The 26,970-nt window shown below is 36.2% G+C and overlaps 1 protein-coding gene across 8 annotated transcripts in view; it reads left to right on the top strand.

Moving 5' to 3' along the window:
• RAF1 (Raf-1 proto-oncogene, serine/threonine kinase) overlaps positions 1-26,970 on the top strand; it is a 54,461-nt gene that overhangs the window by 10,184 nt on the left and 17,307 nt on the right. For 2 of the 8 annotated variants that reach the window (XM_081320456.1, XM_081320457.1), the window contains exons 2-9: positions 12,737-12,967; positions 15,634-15,740; positions 16,483-16,585; positions 18,167-18,324; positions 22,807-22,902; positions 23,665-23,818; positions 24,784-24,843; positions 26,714-26,741. In XM_081320456.1, coding sequence (XP_081176582.1) covers positions 12,761-12,967; positions 15,634-15,740; positions 16,483-16,585; positions 18,167-18,324; positions 22,807-22,902; positions 23,665-23,818; positions 24,784-24,843; positions 26,714-26,741 — 913 coding nt within the window. In that variant the 5' untranslated portion in view covers positions 12,737-12,760. Of the gene's footprint in view, positions 1-1,652; positions 1,789-4,324; positions 4,416-12,734; positions 12,968-15,633; positions 15,741-16,482; positions 16,586-18,166; positions 18,325-22,806; positions 22,903-23,664; positions 23,819-24,783; positions 24,844-26,713; positions 26,742-26,970 lie in introns of those variants that run through there. The other 6 variants (XM_081320455.1, XM_081320453.1, XM_081320454.1 and 3 more) reach the window with 6 other exon arrangements.

Here is a 26,970-nt window from a genome sequence, read left to right as displayed (position 1 = left end):
AATTCAAACTATTATAAAAAGATAAACAGATGAATCTTGAATAAAGTGTATGTGAATGTAGAGTGAAAAATACGTTATATGCTCATTTTTCTGGTTTTAGAATATCTGTGTAAGTAAACAATCCATTGAATTAAAGGATTTGAAACCTTGATATGCAAATTATCATTACTAGATATTAGTATCTCCCATCTTTAAAACATGTTGCAAGCTGAGAGGTGGTGGGACGGAGTGGGTGGCGCGTTGGGATTGCCTGCCCCAGCGTGTCCGCGGGCAAACAGAGATGGTGGGATGGAATGGGCAGCGTGTCGGGATTGCCCGCCTCCCCCCGCTTCCCCCCCACCTCTGCCTCTGTTCTTGGACTTACCTGTGCTATGTGGGCTGCGGCTGCTGCCAGACACCATTGGCCCCTGCATGCTTTTCGCCGCCTTGCTGGCCACCCCCCCAGGTTATTTTTGGTGTAACAGCTTATATTAGGTGCACCCTAAAAAATCACTAGGGCTTTTTTTCTGGGTGGGGCTAATTTTCAGGGAAACACAGTATATATCAAAACAGCAGATCAAATTGGCAATTGAGATGTTAACCAATATGCTACCATAGTATCTAGAGATAAGCTTACTCAATATTCTTCCCTCTCCAAGGGAATAATACTTAGGTCTTTAATTGCTGGCAGGGTCTGCGTGATCTGAATTCTGGATTAGCAGACATCTGAAACAGCATGGAATAGATAATTTATGAATAGGTTCTCTCCCAGTTCCAGTGTTGTAACAGTCAGTGAAAACATACCACTAAATTTCATTCTAAATTAACTTTTCATTAACATTGCTCTTCTTTTTCCAAATAAAATACTCTAACCACCATCCCTTGTGTTTTTTAATTTTCATCTAAAACCTACTTTGAAGAAATGTAATGTCAATATAGCTCGTATTGCCACTTTAGTAAATTCTGAGATATCTCTACTTTGATGAAGTAATGTGATATTGAAGAAATTAAAATGTTTTCATGTATATTAACTATGATGCAAGTAAAACTTACCTTAATTTTCTTCTGATCCTATTAATATTTGCATTAATTGCAAAATCAATAATCCTCAAATAATTTTGGCAAGCACTACATAAGGAATTTGAGACTGTTTATAATATATTGTGATTCCAGAGCCACTGTGTTCTGTACCATCAAATCAACTTCCAGTTTTTTAATATGTTATGTAACAATTATTCTCATTAGCTCATTTGAATTAACTAGAAGCACAAGCACGGTATCTTTCCTCCTTACAAATTATTTCTCCTCTATCTTTTATATAGAAATCTTTAATAAACATAATTTGAATTTAGTTCAACTTTTATTTTGAAAAATATTTTTTTTCCAGTTATAGTGAGATGTGTCAAATGGTGTTTTTCAGAAGAGTATTAATGGCCAAAGTGGTAGACATTTCTTCCATGTTGTACATTACCATTTCTGCCTAACTCTGCTTCAGAAGATTAGAGCACTTTCCAGAGCAGGGCATGCAGAGTTTGTCCCGAAGAGAATTCTGTTAATTAATTTGCAGTTCAAGCTTCTCCGTTTTCTTCTCTTATCAGACTGTGTTTAGCTTGTGTTTTCAGCATGTTGCCCTTCATAGCAATGTTTAAATAACATGCATTTTTTCTTTACAGGATTAGAAACCATTAACCATGCAAATACAGAAATATAACTCCAGTATTTGTACACATTATCCATAGAAAAGAGAGATTATTCTGATTCCCAAGTTCATGAAATATGCAGCATTGCATTCTTTAACCCACATATAAGGTATGACTGAAACGATGCAGCTTTTTCAAGTTGACTGCATTGAGGGTTAATCTTGTATTGATGGAAGAGCTTTTTGTAGCAGAGTACTGAACTGGTGGGGTGGAAGATTGGAGGTCTCTTGGGTTTCACACTCACCCAGTCTTGTGCCTTGGGGTTAGCAGCTTGGTAATTCCCATTGCCAGCACCTATTTCCCCGGGGTGCCTCACCTGGTATCCACCCTGTAATTTAAGTTTTAATATTAATTGCTATGGTAAAGTAAAAGCCCCTAAATTTACAAGAGTGTGGTTATTAAGGTGTGTGTGTGTGTGTGTGTGTGTGTGTGTATCTTTCTTCATCAACTTCCCCTTAATGTAGTGGAATTGTGAATACATTTTAAAAGCCCCTACCTTTACAAGAGTGGTCTTATTAAGGGATTAGTAAATGAATTTGGTAAACAATTCTGATATTGCAGAAATAAGAAATTATTGCAGAAGTAATATAAGTATCATTAATGTCAGTTAATAAAAATCCTGGATTTATATATTGTGTAATAAATAGCTGGGTTAAAAGCCTCTGTGATGTGACATATCTCAGAATTACATTTAAGTAGTCTGAGTAAAAGTTATAGAAAACACATTTAAAATACAACATATATTTTGCATAGTTGATTTGAATCAAATAAGATTCCCTTCTCCCCCCATCTTTCAAGTCCTTTGTGTTGCTAATTCATGTCATTGCCATAATTTTGGTAAAGTTAGTGTTTTTCTGTGATTAAAAGGCTAAACTACAATGGTTTACAATTAATGCTGACATAATATATTGGCATCTGCTATTATGGTTATTATGACATATACAGAATTTCATGAACCGCTAGTTTTCATTTTTCCACTTCAAGGTATTCAGAGAAACTTGAACTGAGTTATCTTACAATTAGAGGAGTTCCTTCTGTTTATTAAGGGGACCCCCAATCTAGAGAACTTGGCAGGACCTAGTCCTAGGGTGAAGATGGGTCTTTGCTAATTCAATATTTAATCTACATCTCTATGATTGATAGCAGTACCCTTTGGTGCACATTTTTAGCATTTCTTTTACTATGATGATGATTAAAACTTTATGCTTTGTATAAAATTGCATTTCTGAATAGGAATGCTTCTCAAGTTATTAAATGTTATAATGCAGTAGTAGATTCCTGGGCTTGGCAGAGGCTTTTATTAGATCACTGATTCTCAACCTGTCGTCTGCGGACCCCAGGGGGCCCACGATGTCACAAGGGTCCATGAAGGCTTCAAGAAATGTTATGAGTTAAGTCTTAGTGGTCCATGGCCACAAAAAGTATTTAAAGGGGCTCTGTGGTGAAGTAAAGATTGAGAACCTCTGTATTAGATGATCTTCTAGATCCCTTGCTAACTTTATATTTTATGAAATGACACTGGGTGATGGAAAGAATGGGCTAGGCTGGGCTAGTACGGATACTCCTTAACATACAACCACAACTGAGCCTAGAATTTCTGCTGTTAAGCGAGACATTTGTTAAGTGAATAACTGCAGTTGATAAGTTAGTAACCCGGTTGCTAATGAACCTGGCTTCCCCATTGACTTTGCTTGTGAGAAGATCGCAAAAGATGATCACATGACCTTGGGACACAGTCATAAATAGGAGTCAGTTGCCAATCATCTGAATTTTGGTCCCATAATCCTGGGGATGCTGCAAAGGTTGTAACTGTGAAAAATGGTCACAAGACACATTTTTCAGTGCCGTTGTAACATTGAACAGTCACTAAACGAACTGTTACAAGTTGAGGATTACCTGTAGAAGCATGGGCAGAGAGATTTAAAAAAATTATCTTGCTTTTTTCTCATGGTTAACGGTCCTTCAGTAATCAATCTATCCTCTACACCAGGGGTTCGCAACCGGGGGTGCTCGTACCCCCTGGGGGTGCAAGACAATATTCCAGGGGGTGCGAAAATTTGGGTTTTCAAAATTATAGTGTATATGCATAATTTGTTGCCATTATTTTTAACTTTTGTAAGGGATGCGAGAATGTATCAGAAGCGTTCTAAGGTTGCAGGGTATAGAAAAGGTTGGGAGCCGCTGCTCTACACTGACCTTGAATCTAATATCTGACCCCAAATCTAGGCAATTTTTAAAGAGTTCAAACAAGCATCTTCTGTGGTTGTAAAAAATAAGTGACTCTGGAAACTAAAAAGCTTGTTGATAAATCTTACTGATAACTAAGGGTTCAGAATTAAACTGAATTAAAATTCTGAAAATATTCTTTTAAAAATGCATGTGTGGGAGGGAGGATCCTCTGTAAAACTTTTGGTAGACAAACCTTTTTTTTCCATGAGATTGTAATTAGTCATGGTACAAGCTCAGTGATATAGTGGAACTTGAGACCAAAGAGAAATGTTGAAGCTTTGGTGTGTACTAAGATGGGAAATGGAAATTTATCACATTGAGGAGTTGTTAATTTGAGCAGATTATATATAGTATATCACTTTAATGTACCTGGTGTGGCCTAGTTATGATCGACATATTGCATTTGATATTCTTAGGGCTGGAGCACATAGCTACATTTGCCATGGTGGAGATGTTGCTGAAAACGGGAGCATGGGATATCAGTGCATGATCACGGAGCTCCACACAGTAAGTACTTCTGTATGTTCTAGCCAGGATGGTGATGGCAGCATCCCCGTGGCAAAATATGTGCACTCCAGCCCTTAGTCTTTAATTGTTGTGCCATCTCAGCCCTTGAAAATAAAGACACTTGAAAAGAAGAAATTGACACTTTGAAAATGAGAATCATCCGGGTTGATAGGTATAAGTTTTAGAAACGAACATCATCGAATTCTGAAGGATTAGGCCGTGGTGGCGAACCTATGGCACGCGTGCCACAGGTGGCACGCAGAGCCCTCTCTGTGGGCACGCGCGCTGTCGCCCCAGTCCTAGGCCTTCAGCTGGGTTTCATAAAACATTTTCGCTTTAGGTCTCCGCCATGTGCAAAAAAAAAAAGGTCCAATCAATTTAACTTCTCGTGGTTAAAAAAAAGATCTCACAAAGTTGGAATTGATTGATTGAACTTTTTAGTCCCACCCAGTCTACCGTTACCACTGCAGCCATGCCCACCCAATGGGCCACACCCACCCAATGGGCCATGCCCACCCATCACCCAAGGATACATAATTGGGTTTTGTTTTGCAGTTTGGGCACTCGGTCTCTAAAAGGTTCGCCATCACTGGATTAGGGTATGAAGTGCAGGTTTTACAAAGTAAAGGCAAAAAGCAACACATAAAAATCTGGTACAAATATGGTACAATCAGTAAAGATTATGTCTCTGCCTTACTGTATGTGGAAGAATTCTAAAAGGAAACTCCAAATTCCTGAATACATTTTCAGAACTATTTATACTTTTTCATGTAGTTTACTAGTTTTAGTTGTTTAATTAAGGGATTACAGGGTCATAAAAATGGAGTTTTTTTAGTTGTTTAATTGGTAAGACATTTAACTTTCCATGAAAAAGTTAAACATTCACTTTTTCCTAATAGTCATCTCTCTCTCTCTATTTTTGGAAAAACATGTTTGTGTACTTTTTAAAAGAAAAAAACAGTTCATACAGATCTTCCTCAAAACCATTCAATTTATGGTTGCTGCAGAGATAATATAAAATTTGTTCGGTGCCCAAAATGCATACAATTCTTTTACAGGAAATGGCATCTCATTTTTAAAGGCCCATTAAAGTCCAGAACTTTCCCATTGTGGAATTTTGAATAGGGGACTGTTTATATCCCCCTTCAAAGAGCCATTGGCCCGCCATTATATAAATAAATGCCCAGCATTATATGAGAGTATGCTGATAATTTGGTGGTGATTACATGCTTTGTAATATTTATAGTTCAAGTTCAGCATAACATCCTCAGTTCTTGTTACTAATACCACCAGGTACTCTTAAACCAGTTTGATGGTTGCATTATTTTGATTTGCCATAGTTTATGTTACATCATGCAAAATAAGTAATATGAATGATCCAAAAGGAAGTAAAGGAGGACATGGCATATTTTGATCAGAATGACAAAAGCAGATTTATTTATTTCTACCTGATAGTAACATAGATGGCAGTATATTAAAAGCTCACTGATGTAGAAGTTTGTCATCTTAGTAGGGTGAGATGTTGGTATAAAATTATTTTTCACAGCCACACAGAGCAGAAGCTAGGGATTAAATGTACTTAAAAAAAATCTGTCTCATATTTGTTGCTTGGTAACTGTTTCCATATTATAAATTAGGATATAATTTATTTATTAGATTTTTCTCCCGCCTTCGTTAGAGGAAATGAATTTTCCTCTAACTGAAATAATGTTAGTATTTTTTGTGAGAGTTTCATGTGAATTTTATATCTGATATATAAAAAAGACTGGAAATAGCTAAACTCTTTTATTGAAAATAAAATATTGATGATGTATTAATTTCTGCTTAATATTGTTTCTGTGAATTGATTATCTCAGACTTCTGTGTGGTATGTCTGTTTTTGGTACAAGGAAATTTAAACCCCCTAAAATGTACACTATATCAGACTGTTTACTGAAAGGAATTATTTTTGCCAACTCATGTACTTTTGAGATACCTTTTTGAAGATTCATAGTACCTTCCCAAAAATCATAGATTTATTAAGGAAGGCTAGTGATATTTTCTAATACCCTGTAAATACTTGGAATATCTGTTTTCAAAGATTATGTTTGGTATGAGAAATGGCACAGGGAACTGTACATGAGTTGGCAAAAATAATCCCTTTCAGTAAACACAACTGAATAAATAGCCTTTCCACAAATGTCAGGTCAATGATAATATTTTTTGAACCTCAGATTCTCATAGTGAATAGGTAGTGCACCACCATAACTAAAAAATCCAAAGATGAGCCTCTAGCATGTTAAAATTTCTTTGTTAAGAAACTGAGCTAAGACTAGAAAACTTCATGTCAAATATCTACAGTCATGAAAATCATTGGTGTCACTTGCTATCTCTCCATCTAAACTACTTCATAGGTTTTTTTTATTGAAAAGTTTTAAAATACATTTTACCTTTAACAATCCCCCCTCCCCCTCCCCTACCTATCCCTCCCTACCCCTCCCCCCCTTCCCCCCCCCCCGACTTCCCAGAGCTAAGTACAGGGTATACAAACAAAAAACAATCATAAGCATCCATATGCTACCAACCATAAATTCTTAAATCTATCACTCTCTAGCTCATATAAGATAACTACAAGCAATACTAATATTTCATATAGAAAAAAAGAAGATAGAAAGGAAGACTTATTCAAATGCTAAATGAAACTTTTTAGTCCCATATTTGTTCTGGATATATTCAATCCATTTTTTCCACTCCATAATATAACGTTCTTGCGAGTGATCTTTCAGATAAGCCGAGATCTTTGTCATTTCTGCCAGGTCAGAAACCTTTAAAGTCCATTCTTCTATAGTCGGCAATTCCTCCTTCTTCCAATATTGACCTATTAAAAGTCTTGCTGCTGTAATTAAATTCAATATCAACTTAGTGGCCACAACAGTAGCATCTGTAATTATGCCCAACAAAAACAATTGCGGACAGAACTTTATCCTTTGCTTGAAGATCTTCTGCATATTCCACCAAATTTTTATCCAAAAAGCCTTAACCTTTTTGCAGGTCCACCATATATGAAAATATGTTGCATCTTCGCCACCACACCTCCAGCATTTTGGCTGATAATTCGGATACATACTTGCAAGCTTTTTAGGATCTAAATGCCATCTATAAAACATTTTATAAAAGTTCTCTCTTAGATTTTGAGCTTGTGTAAATTTTACGTTCCTCACCCAGATCTTTTCCCACGTGTCCATTGTAATAACTTCTTGGATGTTCTGGGCCCATTTTATCATACAATCTTTAACAAGTTCTGTTTCTGAGTCAATTTCTATCAATGCAAGATATATCCGTTTGATATGTGCTGGACCCTGATTTCTAATTTGCTTTATCAAATTTTCATCAGTCATTGCAAAACCAGTTTTCTGATCTTCTTTCTACCTGGCCCGTAACTGAGTATATTGAAACCAGGTTTGAACAATCTTCTCATCTCGCAAGAGGTTATACGATTTTAAACACCATACACTTCTTTCCAAGCTTAAAATCTCCTTATACGTAGTCACATCATGTTTGAAGCCAACATTTATGTTTTCTATTGCGTGTTTTGGAATTGCCCACAATGGTATCTTACAATCTAACTTATGTCTATACTTCTTCCAAACTCTCAACAATGCCTGTCTTAAAATAATGCACTTTAAACACATTATCTACCTTCTTATCATACAACAAATATGCATGCCAGCCAAATAACAAGTTATGGCCCTCAAGATTTAATAATCTCTCTTGTGTCAAATTAATCCAATCACTTATTCCTGCTAACGCAGCAGCTTCATAATATAATTTAAGATTGGGCATTTTAAGACCACCTCTTTCTCGAATATCCTGCATAATCTTAAGTTTAACTCGTGGCTTTTTCCCTGCCCAAACAAATTTATTGATACCCCGTTGCCATTCTTCCAAATTAGAATCTTTCTTAAGAACCGGTATCATTTGAAATAAGAATAAAAATTTAGGCAGGACGTTCATTTTCACTGCTGCGATTCTTCCCAACAAAGACAATTGCAGTTTTTCCCAACTCTCCATTTCTTTTTGAATTTTTCCCCATAATTTTTCATAGTTATTTTTATATAACTTTGTATTAGAGGGTGACAAAAACAGATAGGTTTGTTGTGAAGAATATATTTGGACAGCTTTCTTGATTTTCTAGATAAAAGGTGAGTTATCAATGTTTTAAATGAATAGCATAGACAAGGAATATCAAGTGCAAGTTGCGAGTTGTTTGATTATGCTGTGGTGAACAACAGACATCAACATTTGAAGGCTGATAATGTTTCACCTCCTTTGCCACTCTTGATAAGAGACACTGGCTGAACTGGCAGTTCAATGAACTGTTCTTGATGTCATTATTGACCTATAAAAATGTTGATATTGGAATCACTGCAAATGTACTAATGTAATAATCATATTACATTATTTAATGTAATATGTGAATAATTTCTGCATACATTTTAGAAGCGCTTCACCAGAGATAATTTTTTAAAATATACTAATAATTGTCATCAATTTTGTAGGCTTCTTGGATCTATTTTCCTCTAAATCTTATAGTCTATTAAATGAACATGCAAAATAGAACTTAACCAAAAGAATGTTTAATACACTGAAACCCATGAGAACGTGCTGAAATGAAATTCAAATTATATGTGATCATGACTCAACAATCTGTAACATAAACCTAAAATTGCTTCTGTGAAATAATTTCTATTTAACACTTAACCCTTCCATGATCTGAGGGCTCCCTATAAGCAAGAATGTGATCATGGTTGATAAAGGTTCATTTAAATCATAGTTTATTGCTTTGATTCAAACATACATTTACATAAATAACTAATGTCTCAAATACGTTTAAAATAGTAAATTTGAAACATTTTATATGATTTCACATATTTACCCATGGGACGCGGTGGCTCAGTGGGTTAGGACGCTGAGCTTGTCGATCAGAAGGTCGGCAGTTTGGTGGGTCAAATCCCAAGTGCCGCGTAGCAGAGTGAGCGCCTGTTACTCGTCCCAGCTTCTGCCAACCTAGCAGTTCGAAAGCACGTAAAATGCAAGTAGAAAAATAGGGACCACTACGGTGGGAAGGTAACAGCGTTCCGTGCGCCTTTGGCGTCTAGTCATGCCAGCCACATGACCACGGAGACGTCCTCGGACAAGCGCTGGCTCTTCGGCTTTGAAATGGAGATGAGCACCGGCCCCTAGAGTTGGAAACGACTAGCACGCATGTGCGGGGGAAGCTTTACCTTTACATATTTACCCATAGTCTCAAACTGAAGAATGCTATGTTTGAACCTCACTGAATTGCATTTAATAATTTCTGAAAAATAGATTCAAAATATTCCAGGAAAATTCCATTATTGTATAATAATGCAGCATTGTTGAATAAATTATAGTTGGTTGGATTAATTCATTGTGCTAGATGTACATTGTGTTTTTAAAACCAAAATAGCTATACTTATTGAACATATTGTCATAGTGTAACAAGGGATGGACTTCTACAGCAAAAAAACAAAACCAAACAATAACAAAAAACAGGATTAAGAGAGTCTTGTGGCACCTGAAGGATTAACTATTTTATTATAACGTGTAGGATTGTATTTTGCATGCCATATAATTATTTCCATTTTTTCTTTAATAATCACACTTATTTTAAATGGTTTTAAATGCTATTCAAAATGTTTTGTTTTTCCTCCAAAATAATGTAAGCTCTAGTAAGTATACAGTGCTGAGATTCTTACACTGCTTAAATGTCAAGAAAAATACACAAAAGCTGAGAGCTGTTATTCCGCCACTAGAACCCAAAATCCACATTCCTGTATGTATTGTCAGTATGGAATGTCTGTATGCATGATTCATACAAAAATGTTTGTTTATTAGAATACTAATACTGTAAAATAGCATGTCTTTTAATATGGGAACTTTTCCCACAGAGAAATATAACTCTGGAAAATGTCCTGTCTCAATGCTTATTCTATACTATTTTCCTGTGCTGCTATCCCAATTCTAGGTTGGTTTTTGCCTTTCTTTGCCATTCAGTACTTAGCCAGAGGTCATGGAGGGACCCCAGAGGCTGGTGCATTTTTCTCATCTGTTCTTTGTGGAGGTTGTCAAAGCATAGCTCCTTTCTCCCTCCTAGTGGCAAAAAATGTGATAAGAAGTCAGACTGGGTGAATTCATCTGTTCTCATAAAAAATTAAGTGAGTCTTGGCTGGAAGTGTCAGTGTGCATGTGTGTTATGGATGGTATTCTTTGAAAATGACAAACACTTCTGACCTTAACAAGGTGAAATCTCAGTGTTTGGTGTACATTGCAAAAATAATACAAAATAGGTCACATAAGTAAAAGCAAGGTCCCCACTAAACCTAATTTGGAATGGGTAGAATAGATTGTATTTTCTATTTTCACCATTCAGACTACTTGTTCTCTCCAATTTGTGTGCAGAATTCTAATTGTTGAAGATTCTCTTAAATTAAGCTGGTCAGTTTTTTTTTAATGAAAATGACACTACCGTTTTAGAAATTGAAATAATATTCAGTAACTGAATAGATAATTTTAAATTGTACATGCTTGTACTAATCTAATATAAAAGAATAGTGTTTAAATCCAGGGTTTAGTTCCTAGATCAAATGGGGAATGTTAAATTTCAAGATCAATTTTGATTGGTACTGATAGTTAAAAAGTATATTTGCTCTCCAGGCTATTATGGTAATAATGAGATCTTGTCTATGTCTGTTAACATTGTATTGGTATGTAACATTCTGTGTAGGGCCTGTAGGCTGATGAAAAAAAAATCCCTCCAGCATAAAGATAGAGCTACTACCTTTTAAAGAAGTTGTTAGCAAACAAATATGTCTTATTAGAACTGAAATAAAGTAGTCTTTGTAATTGATTAGGCACGGCTATCTGTATGTGTATTTTCCCTCTAAAACTGTCTGCATTTAATTCCTGATAAATTGTAGTAAGGGAAAGAGAAGAGAGGCACTAGTAGCTGAGTTGCCTCATCATTCTAGGTCAGAAACATACTTGAATAAGTAACAATAGCCTGGTCTGTCCAGTACTAAACTCCAGTGGGTAGACTCAGTTACTATCTTAAGACACATCATGGCTTAGCACAATATTTAAATGAGAGTCTTGATCAGTGATTATTATAAAGAAAGCTTCTTATATAGTATACAAGCCTTTAATGGTGTAACTGGGGATTAATTTCTTTCCTAAATTGATGCCCCTAGAGATTCCTACCAAAATCATACCATTGAAAATTGACAACTAAATATACAGGGATTCAGGGATATAACTTTTTCAGAATGTTTTAGCTTAGCACATTTACTTTACTTTTAAAACTAAAAACCATGGTCTCCTTTTGCAAAAAAGGAAAAAGTTAAAAATATCCGAAAATGTCAGTCCTATCCCCTCTATTTTATTACTGTCATATCTGCTGAAGCCAGGGGATTTTACTTTTTTAAAAAAAAAAAAAAAGATTGGCCTTCATGGACTGAAATAAATTCCTATGGTTTACAAAGAAGTACATATAACCGAGATATATGGATTTCCTTTGAGAAAAAAAAGGGAAAACAAATTATTAATTACTTAGTATATCTTTTGCCATTGTGAATGATTTTGGTCCGTTGATTCAAGGAACTGATAATGTAGAAAGCTTAGTGATATACAGGTAGTCCTTGATTTAACAACCATTCATTTAGCAAGTATTTGAAGTTACAGTGACACTGAAAAGAATGACTTGAAAATGGTACTCACGCTTACAACCATTGCAGCATCCCCGTGTTCATGTGATCAAACTTTGGAGACCTGGCCACTGGCATGTATTTATGACAGTTGCAGCATTCAGGATTCACATGATCACCCTTGTTGATCTTCCTACCTGATTTCCAACCAGCGAAGTCAATAGGAGAAGCCGGATTCACTTAAAGATGGCATGATTCACTTAACAGCTGCAAGGATTAGCTTAGCAATCATGGTAAAAAAAATTGTAAAATTGGCTGTGAATCATTTAACAACTGCCTTGCTTAGTAACACGTTCTAGTCCCAATTGGGGTCATAAGTCAAGGACTACCTGTAAACAGTTGGTCCTATTGGTGGTTATAATGTGCTGCTCCAGAAATACGTTCATGTATCTGTGTATATCCACTAAGGCAAAATAAACTCAGTTGATGATGAAGTTTTCTTATATTTAACAAGTGAATTATAAATCCTTCACTATGCATTGGTGTTGCAAATACTTTATAGCAAAATAATAAGCTGGTTTCGGCATGCTCTTGAGGAGACTTGTCTTTCTTTTAAAGGTTTGGTTGCTTAAAGCTGCTTCAATGGACCACATTCCTGGAGCTTGGAAGACTCTTCCTGATGGAATTGGATTAAAGGATTCTGTCTTCAATGGATCCAGTTGTATTTCACCTACCATTGTTGAACAATTTGGTTATCAGCGCAGAGCATCTGATGATGGGAAACTTTTAGATTCCTCCAAGACAAGTAATACTATTCGTGTTTTTTTGCCTAATAAGCAACGCACAGTGGTGAGTCTGTTTCTTGTTTTGAGCAAAATAAAAGATTCACTGTTTTTTCCCTACTAGTTCATTCCAGTGCCCCAGTAGTCTAAAAATGTTCAAATGTGGAAGAGTCCAGAATGGATACACTGACATTTTGTTCAACGTGTTTACTCAATATATACACACCATAACTTTGGAGAGAATAGTGAGACTAGTGTAATTTCTCTGAATATATGTATACCTGCTCTTATGAGTAGGTCCTGCTAACGTATCCTTTCTGGATGGTTTCTTGTATTTTGCTCTTGGCTTGAAAGAGACTCCTGAGTTGAACCTCAAAGAATTTTAGACTTGTATCCACGTCATGAATATAGATCATTAAACATTGCAGCAAAAATCACATAATCTCAGGCAAATTAGAAAAAATCTGAAATGGATTCTTTTGTTAAATGGCTGACAAGCTTCTGGACATGGTAATGATAAATTTAGATAGCATCTTAATTTTATTCATAGAAATGATCTATAAACGTGTTTCTCATCTTGCTTTCTTCTCTGACATCCTATTCAGGTTTTTTTTTTTGCCAGATATGGAACAGGGATGGCATTCTCTAACCCTTCCCTGTTTGTACAAAGTTTAACCTTAGCTTGCCTATAGTTACTAAAAAGTGCTTAAATTTGAAGTAGATTGTGTACTGTAAAGAAACCCGATATAAGAGTAAAGCTACTGGGCTGTCTACTGTGAGTTTTTTTTTAAAAAAGGCAGAAACTGAAACCTCTCATGTCTATTTCCCTTCTTCCAGGGGTATTTTATTTTTTCCTTGGTTGCCTTAATCTGCATAATTGCCTATTAGGATTAACAATTACCAGGTTTCCTCTCAAACAAAATCTAAAATTGTGAATTTGTTAGGAATCCATGCTAACAATATTAATTCATAGAGTTTGTATTTTGTCTATTCTATATACAATTTTGGACAGTTTACAACAATATACATAGATTTAAAGTATTGATTTAAAATAACAGAATAACATAGTTGGAAGGGACCTTGGAGATCTTGTAGTACAACCCCCTAATGAAGCAGGAAATGCCTATACCATTGATGGTGAACCTTTTAGAGATCGAGTGCCAAACTGCAACCCCAAACCCACTTATGTATAGTCAGGTGCCAGGTGGGCATGGCCCATTGGGTGGGTGTGGCCCATTGGTTGGCATGGCTGCGGTGGTAACAGCAGACTGGGTGGGACTAAAAAATTCAATCAATTCAAACTTTGCGAGATCTTTTTTTTTCCCCACGAGAAGTTGAAATTGATTGATTGATTGAACCTTTTTTTTGCACACGGCAGCAGAGGCCTAAAGCAAAAAGGTTTTATAAAACCCAGCTGAACGCCTAGGATTGGGGCGACAGCACGCGTGCCCACAGAGAGGGCTCTGCGTACCACCTGTGGCACACATGCCATAGGTTCACCACCACGGGTCTATACTTATTCAGACAAGAAGAGTCTAATCTCTTCTTTAAAACCCTCCCATGAGGAGCACCCACACCCTCTAAAGGCAAGCTGTTCCACTGATTGTTCTGTCAGGAAATTTCTCCTTAGTTCTAGTTTGGTTCTGTCCTTGATGTGGGGTAGCCACTTACTCATTGGGATGGATTTAGGAAGTCATTGTGATATCACTAGAAGAGAACAGCCAGCATGTTTCACCCGTTTTTCAGTGGTTTGGGAAATTTAAGATGATTTTAATGTGAGGATAAACATGTTTCACCAGCACAGGTCCTTTGCTTGTATTCTCACCTGTGTTTTATTATTTTTACCTAAAATTGGACTTTGGACAGAATTTGGACAATTTGTTGTTAAATTATGGTGGAGTGATTTTGATCCATTTTCTCTAGTTTTGGAGCTTTTTATATGGGAATGTGAGTGTTTTAGTTTATAGAGGGCTTGTGCTCCTGTTTCTCTACCATTCCTCTCCTAGTTCTTAACGCAAAAGTCACACTTGGTGCTTTAAGCTGCCTAAATGGGTACTTGAGGCCCCAAAAGAGCAGAATGAATTCCAATGCAACAACAGCTGTAATAAGCAATAAAAGAGCAAGGGGTTAAATTAGTACGTCAGTATATATAAATCTATCAAAAAAATTAGCTTCCTAGAACTGAAGATTTTCTCAACTTTTAGAAGGATTTTAGTGAAGAAATGAGATCATTTCCAAGTGAATGTAATCCAAGAATTTAGGTGCATTCACTTAGAAAGGTCACCAAACATATCATCAAAATAAACTAAAGACCTTCAAATACAGTTTCAAGGCTGTAAAATCAGGTGTAACTCACTTAAAAACAGCCTTGCTTAGCGACAGAAATTCTGATCCCCTATTGTGATCAGAAGTCAGTATATTCAATGGATTTTGCAAGTTGCTTGAATTTAGTTTTTCCAAGGTAAATGCATACAGAATTACGGGGATAGATGCAAAAAAGAAAGAAAGAAAGAAAGAAAGAATTGACAATAGTAAGGAGGTGAAATTTCAGTTCTATATGCTGCATTGAACTTAAGAGTTTACCAGCATTTAATGCATCTGGCTATTGTCTAATGGTTTGAGTCTTCCAAAGTTTAAAAACAATTGCTGTATAATTGAAATATGAAGATTAAGAAGCTAAATAATAGTTTATACTTTTGGAATTAGAAAAACTTACATTTTTGTGCTTAACAGGTCAATGTACGTAATGGAATGACTCTTCATGACTGTCTTATGAAAGCACTCAAAGTTAGAGGTCTACAGCCAGAATGCTGTGCTGTTTTTCGGTTACAACACAAAGGGTAAGAATTTGAATTAAGTTGATTATAAATAATTTCTTCCCATGAGTTTATTTAAGATAATATTTAGTCTATTTCATTTCATATAGCAGTTACAGATTCTTCTCTTAAGACAGGACCTTTTTTTTTTAACAAATCGGTTATGATTCTTGCTTTAGGTATTCCTCTGCCTTTTATAGGACGAGATCAAATAATTCTGCACCAGGCTGCTGGAGAGGATAACTTCAGCCCCTCTAAGGCTTATACTGAAGGCCACGTTAAGCCCAATTCATGGATGTCAGTTTCCTTTCTTCTCCTGAATGTATATTCCAGATAACTTAAGGTTCAAGTGGTTATATAGCTGCTGCAGCACCATCTTTAACAAAGTTAGTGAAGATGTCAAAATAACAACAGATACAATGACATCAATACGGAAGTGCAAAAATTATGTGTTTGTATACTGTACTGATGGCTGACCTAATTACAAAATGATGGTATTTGTATGATGATGTTTCATATGTTTTACCACGTGCCACCTTTGGCCTCCCAGCAGATATCCACGGACAAGTATAATATTAAGTCTTGTTGCTTGCAGTTTTTGAATACTTCAGCCTAGAAAGTAAATATATTATCATGTGTATCTTAAGGTAGTTCTGTTTCTATTATTTGAAATAAATGAAGTTTCCAAATTGTTTTTTGCATAATTCTAACATCTTTGGAAAGTGAATGCTTGCAGATATTTAAGAGGTTTTATTTGTTTTTGTAGTAAAAAAGCACGATTGGATTGGGGTACAGATGCTGCATCCTTGATTGGAGAAGAATTACAAGTTGACTTCCTTGATCATGTTCCACTTACAACACATAACTTCGTAGGTTGATCTTTTGTATGTATAAAACAGGAAATGCTTTACGGAAAGCAATGCTGCTAGATTTCTATACAGACTTTATCCTATTGTCTTCTTACAAAATAAACATGTAAATTAGAAAGCTATAATATAGAGTTTTCTGGTCTTTCCAATATTGAAATAAAATGAACTGTTTTGTTCACTAGTCTTGTAGCATATTGTCTTTTTCTTTCCTACAATTTTTTCTTGCTTGCATTGGACATTTTTCCTTGCAAGATTAAGAATTATCAAGTGCAGTTTAAAAACTCTCCTTTTTTAATGTCCATTAAGATGGTCACAAGTGTAGTTATAGTTAGATTTTATACCTAAAGTAATCAGGTGAACTACAGAGTTCCTCCTTTGATCCGTGCGTCAGTGTCTACATTGTTTGAAAGTTATTTTTTAACTAATGGAAATAACACAAACTAATTTTCTTAACCACTTAATATTTTTTCCATTCTTTATGCTCCTCTATAGTTCTTAGCAGCAAATTTGTGAATGGGTTTTCCTGGTGCATATATACATATACATATACATACAACACAGTAGTCAAAGATATTCTGACCTTCCTTTTCTTGCACGAAGCAAGAGGCAGAAAATACACTAATTTGTGTTGTGTTATGATCCTCTAGGCACCTGAATCATTGCAGTTGCTATGCTTAGTGCTTCTTCCAGTCTTGGTCTAATGATTGTAGTTGAACACTCTCACTAATCAAGTACAGGCATTACAAAATGAAAGTAAGAAGGGAGCATGGGACATGCCGGTTTCAGCTCTTTTTTCTGAAACTTCTGAAAATTGGTGAAAAAGCTGTAAAGAAAGACACTAAAGTTTGCTGACCGTGCAATCCTCTGTATGAAATGTGCAGTTCTCTGTATGATGTAAAAGCCCTTGTCATCAGTTTATAAAGATTGGAACACACAATTTCATGATCCTTTCTCATTTAGTAATGCCTTCATTGGGCTAGGACAGGGGTAGGCAACCTCGGCTCTTTTATGACTCGTGGACTTCAACTCCCAGAATTCCTGAGCCAGCCATGCTGGCTCAGGAATTCTGGGAGTTGAAGTCCACGAGTCATGAAAGAGCCGAGGTTGCCTACCCCTGGGCTAGGATATATAAAGATACTCAGAGCATTTTTTTAATCCATCTGTAAATTTAGCACAGCTCAGCCTCCCTGAAACTTATGTCCCCTTGGGTATGTTGAACCTCAAAGAATCTTTGCAATTGATGTGGTACATAGTGAGAAGAAAAGGTAACTGTGAGCAAATGCAATATGTACTTATTTTTTGGGGGGGGAGGGGGAGGAATTAAAGAAAAGTTTGAGAATTTCTTCTGTGTATGATATACATGCAAACGGATAGAAAACTGCGTATGTATTTGTTTCTGTGTGCTTATTCAAATTTGATCATGATTTGCTGATTGTTGTAAAAGTTCAGTGCCCATGAAACTATACGGAAACCATTTGAAAATATAAACTAAAATCAGTTTTTGAAAACACGTTTATTGAAAGTTGTTTGCTCTTCATAATTGGCAACATAAGTGACAAAACAATTGCAATTGTTTTTTAGGCACGGAAAACGTTTCTGAAGCTTGCATACTGTGACATCTGTCAGAAGTTTTTACTAAATGGATTCCGATGCCAAACCTGCGGTTACAAATTCCACGAGCACTGCAGCACAAAAGTTCCAACTATGTGTGTGGACTGGAGCAATATCCGGCAACTCTTGTAAGGACTTGTTGAAGTAATTGCTTTGGAAAAAAAAAAGCAAAAAAAAAAAGCTGGTCACCCTATTATTGATGAATTGCCTGTTTGATGATTTTTTTCCTAAACTTTTGTGTAAAAACTGCAGAGAATTTTTCTGAAACTTTAAAACTCCTTTATTTGATATTGGCATTTCATTTGCCTAGTTCAGGGGTAGGCAACCTCGGCTCTTTTATGACTCATGGACTTCAACTCCCAGAATTCCTGAGTCAGCTATGCTCACTATGGCTCAGGAATTCTGGGACTCAGGAATTCTGGGAGTTGAAGTCCATGAGTCATAAAAGAGCCGAGGTTGCCTACCCCTGGCCTAGTTCCTATAGAATGCCTCAATCTGTGATTTGATATGCGCTAACTATGTGCATGTCTTTTTAATCACGCACTCTAGCTACATCTTTTGCACTTTTTATTTGTCCTTAGTACACCTGGCAGGAGCTAGGCTTTGCCAGTGCAGTTTCCCTAAAGTACTCAGTTGTTTGTTTTTCTTTTGTTTGTAATTCTGGTGCTTGTTTCAACAGGTATTATCAGGAATGGGGAAAAGTATTTGTAAAATTAGCTGCCCCGCCTGTTTGTTTAGAATCTTTGTCATTTCACTCACTGCTGCAGCTTTATAGCTAAATTTATAGTATGTTGTGTTGCTCAAAGATACAAAGCAAAGTACTTATATAGAATCTAAAAACAACTTTTAATTTAACAACTTTATTTTATAGTCTGATTCAGCCAACATGGAAAAGCAAAATGTGTTTTATTTGATTTTGGTGTGGTGAATCCAATCATAGCGTTTTATAGATTGTGACATATAGCTTTCCATGTCTGAGCTAAGCCAAATTTGTTCAGTAAACTATAATTAACGAACCAGTGAGCAAGGTCTACTAGTCTTTTGGTAATTTTTTACTGTTTTCTTTGCCAGTTTTTTTTTGTCCTAGTTCTGACGTTGTACTAAAGATCTCTGCTAAAGCTAATATGATTCTTGTGATAGAGTAATAAGTTGCTCCTTTTGTAAGGAATCTGCAAAAGCATTTAAAATCAAAATGGTTTGCTTTGAGTTCAGAATGGCTGTTCTGCATTCATTATGTGTTGTTTCAATCATTCTGATAATTTTTGGAACTTGAAATCCACCCCCCCCCCCGAAACCTGAAATAGCATGTTTCCAAGTAACTGTTGGGAGAGCCTCAAATTCAAAGTTGTTTGAATCCAAAAAATTTTCCATACCCCCTTGTCATTTTTCAGTTATTCAGTCACTTCCAACTTGGTGCTATCATTTCACCATGATTATCTGTCAGTAACTGTTTCTTTGAATTCTTACAAGCTCATGTTTCTGTCATCAGTGATAGTATGTATCCACCTGATACCTTTCTCCCAAGGTAATCTAAACAATTTTCTCTAGTAACTATAGTTCAGAAGCATTTCTTTGTTCAATCTTTTTGATGGTCCAGCTTTCAGAGTAGCATTTTACCACTGGGAAAGTCAAGGCCTTGATTTCTACCTTTATGGCCAATTTGATATCTCTGCACTTTAACATTTGATTTAGGTCTATCATCATCTTTCAAGTACCAAACAACTCTTTTACTCCGTATTTTGCTTGTACTGTAGTTTCTTGGTCATCATAAAAATACTTCAAAAGTTAAATCAGTTGGACAGGTACACCCATGTTTTAAGGGCTATTTATAATTAGTTGTGATCTTCACAGTCAAAAAAGCCTTTGTTTGTATAATAGAGAAAATATAAGCATCTTTTTTGGAATTTTCTTGCCTTTTTTATTATCCATCAGATCTTAGCAATATGATCCTGAATGCCTCTGATTTTTCTGAATCCAGCATGTTCATTTGGCAGTTCATGTTCCATCTATTGTTGAAACCTGGATTGTAAAATCTTGAGCATTATCCTATTGGCATGTGAGTGAGATATGTGCAATTATTCAGTACTGTAGTGTGAAATTCTACAGATTGTTCTTTTTCAAGATAAACAGGTATTTCTCAATCTTTGGTTATTGCTGTGCTTTTGATAACCAGTAAAAAGTCACATATAGTTCTTTATCTGCATCATTTTTACAAATTTTAAGTAATTTGATTGTTATTTTATCAATTTCTGCAGCTTAATTTAATTGTTAGCAGTATTTTCTAAAACCCATTTAAATTCACTTTCCAGAATATCTGGTTCCAATTCAGTAATCAAACTTTTGTATATTTGATTTTTGGATATTTTTTTTATAATTCTTCAATATATTTGGACTAATTTTTTCTTTATATTTTCTTTCTTCAGTAGATCTTTCCTTTTTTGTTTTTTTATTATGCCCATCTTTGTTTAAAGGTTTTCCTTCGTTTTTTAAAATTTGTTTCTTAAATCTCTTTTGTCTTTCCCATTTTTATCCTCCATTTGGGGAGCACTGTTTATTTAAATGTAACTCTATTGCTTTGTTTTGTTTGAGGCTAAATTTTCCCATTATTCCAGATACTGTTTTATTTCCAATTTTGGCATTCCAGTCACTTATAATTTATGATAAGTCTCTTTTTGGTTTTGTGTTGACAAAGTGCTGCAAGTTGTCACAGAAAGTTTGCTTCCTCTGCACATGTGGTTGGAACATAGATTTGGAGCATCCAGTAGAAGGCTTGATTCTGTGAAGTATCATTCCAGCAAGTTTCAGTGTGCTGATTCCCAGAATTCAGTGTTCAATCTTGTTGAGGTTGCAGCACTGAACTTTTTCTTTTGCTTCTTGACACATCCTTTTGGTTTTAATCTAGCCACACAATAAATATTGGTGCTACTTATACTTGCAATATGCTCTTCTCCAGGAGTTTATTGCTGATCTTCTAATCAGGGTATCTTGTCTTTTCAGTATCATATTGATATCTTGTGGTTGCGAATGTCCATGTGGTTTTCTTGTCAGGGCACTAGAACAGGTTACCGTTTCTTTCTCCAGTAGATTGCATTTAGTCTGATTCCCTTTTTTATGACTTTCCTGTCACAAGACCCTTCTGGGAATGAATATTCCAATAGCATAGGGCTCATTGCATTATTCAGCTATGCAAGCCTCTTCACTATTACATAGTAACAATCCAATGAAGATGCACATCTGCATTCTACCAATTACATACATGTGCTGTTACTTTCTATTTAAGTAAAGGGTTAACTGGGCATTTCCTTATAAACAAGGCTGACCAGTAAATTAAGAAGAAAAAGGGAGAGAAAGAGATGTGAAGAGTGAAGCAGTTGAAGATTGAGACAGTCAAGATAAATATATAAATAAAAGAAGATTGGAGCACGTGAGATGACATAGAGCATTCTGTTAATAAAAAATGCACAACTCTGTACTTCCAAACAGAAGCATTTTGTCTATATTATCTGTTCAAAGATATAGCTTTAATTGTTTATAAAAACTCATATTCTCAAGATAAATTTATTTATTTATTTATTAGTTGAATTTATATACCGCCCTATTCCCGAAGGACTCAGTGCGGTTCACAGGGCAAGTTAAAAACAATACAAAAGAGAGAATAAAATAAAATAAAATTAATACAAGCCCACAATTAAGATAACATTAAAAATTAAAATTTAAAATTAATTTAATTTAATTTAATTTAATTAATATAATTTAAAATCCCTCAGTCCAGGCCAGACAATTCAAACAACCAGGTTTTTAAGTCCCGGCGAAACAAGCGAAGGTCGGGGGCAGTCTGAAGCTCCATCGGCAGTTCGTTCCAAAGGGTGGGCGCACTCACAGAGAACGCCCTCCCCCTGGGAATCACCTGCCAGCAGTCTCTAACCGGCGGAACCCTAAGGAGGGCCTCCCCGTGGGCGCGCACAGGACGATGGGAAGCTGATGCTGGCAGCAGGTGCTCCCATAGGTAGTCCGGACCCATGCCATTTAGGGCTTTATAGGTCATCACCAGCACCTTGAATCTCATCCGGAGGGCAACTGGAAGCCAATGCAGCTCGCGGAGAAGAGGTGTTACATGAGAGTAGCTGCATTCTGCACCAGCTGAAGCCTTCGAGTGGTCCTCAAGGGCAGCCCCATGTAGAGAGCATTGCAGTAGTCTAACCGGGAGGTCACGAGCGCATGAGTGACTGTATGTAGGGCATCCCGGTCCAGATAGGGCCGCAACTGGCACCAGGCGAACCTGGGCAAAATCATGAGAACCAGAATATAACTCCTTATTCCCTTCCCTAAGATACTGTGCTATCAAGAAAAACAATGAGAGAAGATTGTGTTGGTAAAAGAATTCTAAGTTTATCATGCTAAGTTCTACTTTGCTTAATCATGTTTTGCACAATACCTTCTAGTTATGCATACTGTCCCATGCAAATGCATTGTTAAACTTAAGTACTGTATTAATTGATTATGATTTTTCCTAGGATGATTTTTTTGAAGAAGACAACACAGTTGTCCTGGTTGAAATGTTAAGATCTCTTGAATTCAGTAATTTTATCCTTCGAATGCTTTGATTTTAGATTATTTCCACATTCAAATGTTGGTGATAGTGGTATCTCAGCACCTCCTTTGATGACTCGGCGAATACGTGAATCTGTGTCTCGGATGCCTGTTAAGTAAGTGGCCCTTTTAAGTTGTATTGTGTTAGGTTGTTACTGTTTTTGACAACATTCATAGCAGTAATGACATAAACTGATGTTTTAAAAAATCATTATGAATTTCTGGGCAAATTTCATTCGTGTAAAATGGTAAGGTGTTTTGGAAAGAACACTTCATCTCAAATTGATTCACTTCTTCAGTAATACTTCAGGCTGTCCGCAAAGTAGTGTAGCTTTGCAGTCACTGTAAGTTAAGAAGTGATTCCTTTGCCTCTCAATCTAAAGGAGTAAGTGCTTCCACTTCACTTCTCCTCACCCACCTATCTGCTGGACTACCTGCTGCACCACCCCACCCACTGCCACACCAGCACACCACATGTTACTACCAGCTGTGCTCTTCTTTTGTGCCACCACAGCCAGGGCCTTTTTCTGGGAAAGAAGGCCCCAGCCAATAGGGATGCACAGTGCATACCTGCCCAAGCTCCCAAATGCACACCATTCACTGCACCTGCCTCCTGTCCACCACTCGTAGTTCTCACCCCTGGCATGTGGGACATTGCTAGGATGCTCCTCCATATGTGGAGGAGGGGAATCTCTGGTGTAAAAAACCCCAAGATGGATTAGTTGTGAAACTATGTTCATTTCCGGAATAACTTTTTATTTCTAGAGAAGTATATTATAAAACTTCTTATTCTTAAATAGGTTTTACAGATTCTCACAAGTTAATGCTAATCTCTTTATACAAAAGCATGCATCTATAATTTTGTTTTCTCTCCTTAGTTCTCAGCATAGATATTCTACACCTCATGTCTTCACCTTCAGTGGAACAAATCCTTCTCCTGAATGTTCCCTTTCCCAAAGACAGAGATCCACTTCTACCCCAAATGTCCACATGGTCAGTACTACTATGCCTGTGGATAACCAGATAATTGAGGTATTCTTACTCCCTGTTATTTAGTTGGTATTTTACAATATCTAACTGTATGTCTACTTAATAACTCATAAAGTGGTTTCATTCAGATGCATTTTTTCTGATTTTCTAAACCATTAAGCTACATTGTATGCCATTTATTCACTGTGCCCTCCCTAAGAAAAAATATTTTTCTTAAACATTTCTCAGGCAACATGTTTTTCAAATGTCCTCAGCTAGTAGCTACAGAATTTACAATTGTTAGAGACAGGGCTATGTTAGAATTTTCAGCTCCTTGTTCTGATTCCATGAATGTGGGTTTTACTTTGTATTCATGTACTTGTGTTGATCTGCCTTTTCTGGAGCGAAGGTCGGGGGCAGGTTATGTTCTCACACCTAGAAATGCTTAAACAAGCAATGAAATGTTTCCTAAAGTATTGAGGTGAACAAAGGGGGTGTGCGATTTTTCCATGGAGTCCATGATAATTTTGTGGGTTTTTCCCCCCTTGATTTTTCATTGAATGAAGTTGGGCATTTTTGAGAAATGAAATGTAATTGATTAGTTTAATTCTACTTGATTTTGCACTGTTGGTTTTTTCCACGTGTTTTTCTTATAAAGTTAGGTGTTTTGTTTACTCACAACATACTTGAATTCTTTTCCATTGGTTTGTTTTGCCTGGAAGTTTGGCTTACAGCAGAATCTTACTACTCTCCAATTTTGGGGAGGAGGAAGAAGATAATTTTGAGAACTTCCCTTTCAGGAACTTTCATGGTCCATGGAAGGTCTGCTTGGCTAACTTTGTGAGGCGATTGCATCAGTTTTAAAATTCTTGCAGTTCTTAGATAATGTAAACCTACGCTTAGCTACTACATTAACTCTTCTCCCACCCCCCAAATCTGTTCTATACTTCTTTCATCTTGAGCAGCTGGAAACTGTTTTTTTTACTACTCCTTCTGTTCTTTTCTTATTTCTCATTGCTTTGAACTAGAATAACAGCCTGAATGCTTCTCCCAGGTCCTGGTGCAGACGATTCTGTTTAAGGGGAAGAGTAGGTATTATCTGGATGCCTTTGCTTGGTTCATTTAACAAAACAGCTGACCCAATTAGAGTGAATTAACTGAAACTTCATATTGAAGTACTAGTGTGGCATGTTTGCTTGACCCTAATACAAAAATCAGGGCTGTTTATATTTAGTAGAATTTCAGTTGCAGTACAGCACTACAGATTAAGATCTGAACTTTTTCATTTCAGTGTCATCCTCTTATATTTTCTAATTGCTTGTTAAATACATATACAAAAATAGAGCCAGAAATAGCCATCCGTTTACTGAGGAATCAGTATAGATTCTCACTAAGTAGTTGAATGGGAATCTGCATTCACAGTTCAGTTTATATAAAGTAAGATTTCAGCATAACTGTTTTCTTTTAAAATAGAATACATAATACATAATTGAAGTGAAAGTAAGTGATTCTCAAATTGGTAAAACTTGAAATTGGTATAATTTCAAAATGGCTGAAATACAGCCATTTATTTTTAGCATTAGCAATTTGGGACCTTGGTTATATGTCTTACTGATAATAGAATTGTTTTTTTAAAAAAATATTGGAAAAACAACCTGTGTTCTACATAAATCTACAAGAATGTGCAATAGTTGCTTTCAGTCCGACAGGCATCATTTTGTGAACCTTGTGTGCACGTGCTCTTTTCCCTTTACACATGTGCAAGAACTGTTTTAGAAGCTCCGCTGATTATCTGAAACACAATTTTTATGCCTTGCAAAAGTAAAGTGAAAACAATAAATAAGCTGTTTTTATACATCATTCTTAGGACCTGAGGTTGTTCCCAGTTGTCTTTTTTATAACTGAATCTTTTCATAGATTATGTAATTCTCACACAGGATTCCATTCAACTTTTTCACAGCTTTATTACAAAACTGTTTGAACCTTCATTATTTCTGTTTTGTGGATTGTATTCTCAAACCCACTTATCTTTCAAAAAGTTCTGAGTGGTTTGTAGCCAATTTACAGGGACAGACAAGTTCATCAACAGCAGAAGTGCCTTCAAGCCATTTTTTTTGCCCACGTTTTGACCTTGGGTTTGTTTGTTTTCCAGAGTATTTTTCCAGAGTATATATGTCTTTCTGTCAATTATCCAAATATTAATTTGGATGGTATTGGACAGATGAGGAACAGTACAAATGTGTGTTTGATCACTGCTGTGCATGTTTACATAGACTAGCATGCGTAACATTAAGGAAGAGAAAGAAAAACCAGCTCAGCTGCAGCAGTGCTAGGCTGGAGGGCATCTGAATTTTTTACAGATCAGCCTGTTGCTATGTTTTCAGCAAAGTATCTGCTTTAGACACTACATGGGTGTCAAACTCGCCGTGTGACGTGTTGTGACGTATCGTGACTTTTTTTGCATTGCCAGAGCTGGGGTGGGTACGGCCTCCGCATGATGCAACCGGCCCGTGGACTGGCAGTTTGACACCCCTGAGACACCAGGATAAAAACCATTTTATGCAAAAATGAATTTGAAATATTAAAACCGTCCTATGCATTTGTTCTTCTCTTGCTTTATCTATTTTGGATTGCTTATAAATGACTTATTAAAATAATTTCTAAGCAGGGCACAAAAATGTGGATAACTATTTTGACATTCCTGTACAAACTGTAAAGAAATAATTTGGGCCTCAAGTTCAAAGTTTTGAACGCTAAGCATGTTATAATTGCTGAAAGTGCAATTAGGGTTCCTTGTGCTTTGAATTGCCAACATCCCTTCTCTCTATATGTCTTGGCTGATGTTTTGACGTCTAAAATCAGAGCTGCTGAGTCAGGTTCTCTTACAGAGACAGTTGCTACTCTGTTCTGTTTCTCACAGAAGTATATATTGAAAGAGTTTTTTTCTCTCTGTTTCAGGATGCTATACGTAGTCACAGTGAATCTGGTGAGTGTGTTCACTAAAATATAGTAACTAGATACTCCTTAAAAGTGTGAAATGAAGCAGCCCACAACTTTCAGTTTTCCTGCCAGAATGGACTACTTCAAATGTTCCAGATTCATTCCTCTCCAAATGTATTTCTTGGGAAACGGGAAATGTGTCAAAATGATCTTGAAACTGGCACTTTTGGAAATGCTCAAACTATCCAGAATACTCAGGTCAGACAGAATGTTCT

Source organism: Vipera berus (genome assembly GCF_964194415.1).
Source record: "Vipera berus genome assembly, chromosome: 2".
Taxonomy (NCBI): Eukaryota; Metazoa; Chordata; class Lepidosauria; order Squamata; family Viperidae; genus Vipera; species Vipera berus.
The sequence above is the reverse complement of the archived record's forward strand: the minus strand, read 5'-3'. Positions and strand labels throughout refer to the sequence as shown.